This window comes from Etheostoma spectabile, chromosome 13, assembly GCF_008692095.1.
Source record: "Etheostoma spectabile isolate EspeVRDwgs_2016 chromosome 13, UIUC_Espe_1.0, whole genome shotgun sequence".
Lineage (NCBI taxonomy): Eukaryota > Metazoa > Chordata > Actinopteri > Perciformes > Percidae > Etheostoma > Etheostoma spectabile.
The window spans coordinates 26,849,229-26,854,254 of NC_045745.1; the positions used below are offsets into that span (position 1 = coordinate 26,849,229).

General features: G+C 40.2%; 1 protein-coding gene across 5 annotated transcripts in view; it reads right to left on the minus strand.

Moving 5' to 3' along the window:
• Positions 1–5,026, minus strand: part of pld2 (phospholipase D2) — a 30,485-nt gene that overhangs the window by 23,565 nt on the left and 1,894 nt on the right. For 3 of the 5 annotated variants that reach the window (XR_004334691.1, XM_032533935.1, XM_032533939.1), the window contains exons 2-3: positions 643–800; positions 416–543 (exon numbers count right to left, since the gene is read on the minus strand). Coding sequence is in view for 4 of the 5 variants with exons in the window: in XM_032533935.1 (XP_032389826.1) it covers positions 416–543; positions 643–772 (258 nt within the window). In the remaining variant the exon portion in view is untranslated. Of the gene's footprint in view, positions 1–415; positions 544–642; positions 801–1,636; positions 1,830–5,026 lie in introns of those variants that run through there. The other 2 variants (XM_032533938.1, XM_032533937.1) reach the window with 2 other exon arrangements.

Consider the following 5,026-nt stretch of genomic DNA (forward strand, 5'->3'; position numbering starts at 1 on the left):
TTTTGGAAGAAGTAACTAGTAACTGTAACTAATTTTTTTTAAGTAACTTACCCAACACTGCTAACATACCAGCTGATCAAAGTTCAAATCCCCAGACAATAACCACACCATATAAAGGGCAGCTGACAGTTTTAGTGCTGTCATAGAATTGGTATACCATACTGTCACTGTAAAGGACAGTCAAGTTTAACTTCAGGGCGTTTTCAGTCAGGCTTTAAAAGATTAGATATTCAAAAGTGAGCATGGGTTGATCATGAGATTGTCTATAAAACGTACAAACAGTTTTGACATGGTTATAAAGAGTGACTAATTAAAGGTAAATTCTGTGCTTTCACCTCAGCGTTTTCTAAAGCTTTCTATAATTACTAGCTTTCTGTTAAAAACTACCAAACATTTTTTTCTAAAACAGGTGTACCTTTGAGCGAGTAGTGTGTTTCTCTGTGTTCTCCACTCTGCATGTAACAGGGATCCCAGGCATTAGGGGAGGTATCCCCTCATCTTTTATTTCAGGAAGATGATGCACCACAAGGAAGGGACGGCCCTCTGTGATTTGGAAGATTAGGCCATTTTAATAAATAAATTCTGATGCAGCCAATAAAGTTTCAATGGTAATGTATTTATAAAAGGGAAAGTCGTTCTTACCGCTGCTGGACATGAGGCCATCTATCTCGTCTGGACTCAGACCTTGGGCGTCACGCGAAAAGCGCCTTCTGGCCAGGTTTTGGGCCGTGGAGCTTTGAGCCGCTGGCTCTACGATATCTGGGCTGGACATTGCACCGCTGGTGCAAGTGCCAGCTGCTCTGGTCAAAAGACAAGAGAAAAGGGAGTTTTACATTTAAAATCCAGAGTTTGTGCACCCTTTTTTTTAAAGCATTACAGTGGCATGCATTAGACAACTGATCAAACTAATGTGAAACTGAGACCATTCTACAGCATGAGATTTAAAAGTCACAAGCTGGAAGTTCACAGCATTTCATCGCCTCAAAAAACAAACAACAAAAGGGATTCAGTATTCCAGTAAAGGCAAAAGTGAAGTAGATTGCAGGCAGCGCCTTACAGCATTGTAACTCTACAGTTAAGTTTTAACTTCATTAATTGCATAATTAAAATATCTTTTATATCATAATATATTTTGTATATATTGAAGAGATTCAGTGTACTGTATGTGTTCTCTATACATGGCTTCATACTGTCTGATTCATCTAAATTCTTTTTAGTTTATCTACGTGTTTACATTCACTAAAAATAACATCAATAGATGAAGCAGCCACAGCAGAAGTTGCTTTAATTTGGGTTGCATTAGTAGCAGGTGCAGTACCAGGTGTTGACTGAGTAGCAGTAGCAACAGAAACACTAGTAGAAGTAGATGTGTAAAAGCAGCAACAGCAGTCAAAGTAGCCAATACGAACACAGCCATTACACCTGGAGAGACACGGTTCGACTATCTGAAGAGTCAGTGAAATAATCTGACAGGACAATCTAATCTTTGAGGAGAGTGACATGATTTCACAAGAACGAAGGGATTAACTCAATAGCAATAGCTCTTAGAGGTTGAAGCCTATACGAAATAGAACAAGCATTTAAGTCAGTCTGACTCCATGTTAGAAGTAAATGTTAAAATGCCATTAATACATACATCGCAGACGTCTTTTGGTATTTAGCTGTTGATCAGGTCATCGACACTGCGACATACAAGAAGTCTAGGACACAGCTGGTAGAAAAGAGTGTGTGGGAATCCTTTTGTATAGCGTGTGGGAAGATATCTTTGACTTGCAGAATGTTTCCTGGGCAACAAGGTAAAGGGGGAGGGAGGGTGTATGTGTGTGAGAGAGCGTGTGTGTGTGTGTGTGTGTGCAAAAGGAGCAAGTGAGAGAGAGAGAGAAAGAGAGAAAGAGAGAGAGAATGTACAGACTGAGTGGACACAGCGTGACCATAAAAACAGGCAGTCACAGTCAGAACAGACTACCCAGGGAGGATAGGCTGTGTTCACTTTGACATAAAAGAAAAGTGGAGGCCTCCGACTATACTGTGAGAAAAAGGAGAGTTTTTCCATCTCCCTAATCCGCAGAAACTGCCCTATTTATGTGGGGAGAAAAATCAATGTGCCAAATATACTGACTGTTGCCATGCCCGACGAAAAGCAAGCTCTGTAGTAAATGTTTCTGACTTAATACACCTGTAGTGTGTTTGTGTGATTAAAGTGTATTTGTTGTCTTGTGTTTATCTAGTTTTTTTTCTGGTGTGTAACATATTATGTATTTAGTCTTTGTGTTTTCTCTTGTCTGCTGTTGGAGTCTTGCTTTATGTCAATTGTAGTGTTCTTATTTTGCGATAGGGAATACCTTGGCAGAGGTCTGCACTCTCCCAGTGCTCTTCTAGTCCCATATGTAATTTAACTTTGGCAATAAAGTTTATTTTAATTGAATTGGGAGTTTGGGAATGAAGATGATGATGAAACATCTAAGAACCACATCTGGATCCTATTAAAAGGACTACCACAATTGACTGAAAACAACAGAGAAAATGTAAATGTTTAACTTTAATTCCATGAGAAAGAAAACGGTTTTTGCATAAGACATATTAGGCTGCATTCACACACACTGCGGCAGTTCTAACTCCACCAAAAACACTGGTCTTTCCATTCATTTTGAATGAGGATATGCCACCTTCAAGTGCGCTCATAAATGTTATGCAAATGTTCTATAAATGATCGGACGGAATACAATAATTGGGAAATAGTAAGTCTACATTGGGGGGTTAAATAACCCAACAGGATGTCACACAAATGGGACATATAATTGACACTCCCGCCACCGCACAACCCTGTGGAGAATTGCCGGATTCCTTTCTTTGGTGTGAAGGGGGCCCTTACTCTGTTGTCTTTTTGATTAACTTCAGCATTATCGCTGAATTTGCTTTGTCGTGCCTCTAGACGTTCCACTTCCGGGATTGCTCTGATGCTGCAAGAAATTCCGCCGGATGCATGTCTTTTCACCGATGTCCGTTTACTTCCGCTTTCTTTGCGTTGGAATTTTTAACTCTGGTGGATTTATGAGGACTAATGGTTGACTGCTCCTCAGGTCTCTGCATGGTGAATTGAGACAGCTAACTAGATCATCAGTTTTCTCTTGCACGGCTATTTTACAGCTCCGTGAAAGCTTAGTTTAGGATTTTTTTCTCCCATCCCGGAATGCTATGTGGAGTAACCAGAGCCTCCTCCGCTCCACAGCGTGTGGACGGACTGGCAAAGCGAGACTACCGCTATGCCTCCACTAAAATCTAGTATTTAAACTTCCTAATGTTATTGGTAGAGTTTGGACTCAAAATATGTGACACCTCACAGCACTTCAAAAATGAATAGCCAGCAGTTTTCACTGAAGTACTTGCCAAGTTGCGTCACTTGTAAAACTCGTAAAATCACAAAAAAGTGTTTTCCATCTGTCCACTAAATGCAGGAGAAACTACACAGGAGCTTGAGTGGCAATGTGCAGGTAAAAGCAGAGTCAATACCGAACACTAGGTGGGTATAGTGCATCACCTAAAGGCTCTACACAGCATCAAAAGAAGGTGTGGCAATAAAAAATAAAAGGACAATAAAATAAAACAATCACATATCAATGTGTGATCAATTATCTCTCTATAAATGTTTATATACATTATACACTGTATATATTTGTTTTGTTTAAAAGGTATGCCAAGGTGTGCCATGCCAGGTATGCATGCCTTAGTGAATTCAGTTTGAAATAAAGTTATTCCCTGTACACCCATAAGCTTGTTATTTACTTACTTACTTACTTACTTATCGATCTGCACCACATGTTGCTGGGATTCCATCAAAAGAACAAGTCATGTTTTATTTCTCAGAAAACCCATATTCATTTCCACTTAACCATTTCTGAAGTTTTCCGAGAATTCTTTTGTTGTTGTTTCTACTTCCATTCCGCCATAAACATTTAAATTAAAATTAACTTCCAGCTGTTAAGATGTGTTGACAAAATAATATTTTGCCAGATAACCTCTTTGGTCTGTTGAGTGCTATACAGACTGGGATGTGGATGATTGTTTACCCTTAAAAAGGCAGAGAAGTCTAGTGTTGATTTGACAAGATTTTCTGGTTTTTTGGAGTGAACTTTTGACTACCTGCGAAATACAACACTACTCACCCAGAGTCCTCTACTGCATGAGCCAAATTTGTCAGAAGGGAGTGCATTAACTGAAAGCCAAGCCACATCTTACACACCAAATGGTCATATGAGAATAACTTTGCGTTTGTATCAGTGGTGCTTGTTCTACACATATTTTGAACAATGTAAATGTAAATGTGCTGTATTTATATAGCGCTTTTCCAGTCTTAACAACTGCTCAAAGCGCTTTTACATCTACAGGAGACATTCACCATTCACACACATTCATACACTGTGGCCGGGGCTGCCGTACAAGGTGCCACCTGCTCATCAGATAAACAATCATACACATTCACACTCCGATGCGCAGCACCGGGGGCAACTCGGGGTTCAGTGTCTTGCCCAAGGACACTTCGACAATGACTGCAGGGGCAGGGATCGAACCACCAACCTTCCGATTGGCAGGCAACCGCTCTACCACTGAGCCACAGCCGCCCCAATTTGATTCAGTGAACAACACTGAATCAGTCACCACTTAAAGTGACTGACAATGCTAGGAGAGATTAAAAGACCCTATGTGTAGGATTTGTCTTTTTTCCCTACTACAAACAAAAACAAAAACCATCAAAATGATTAGAAAGTTGCTATAATCACATGGAAATACTCCATATAAAGGGCTTTAAAGAGCAACTTGAGACCATCTTAAAATGGTGTTTTTTTCTGCAGACCTTAAGGCTGCATTCACACCAAATCAGGCACTTATGCAAAAATGCCAGTCCTCCCGTTCTTTTAAATGTTGGTAGTGCGTATAGACTGCAGCAGTGGGGCCTGTGGGGGAAGCCTAAATGTTTAACAGAATCAACTTTTAGACAGGGCTGCCCCCTTAGTCGACTACATTTTTT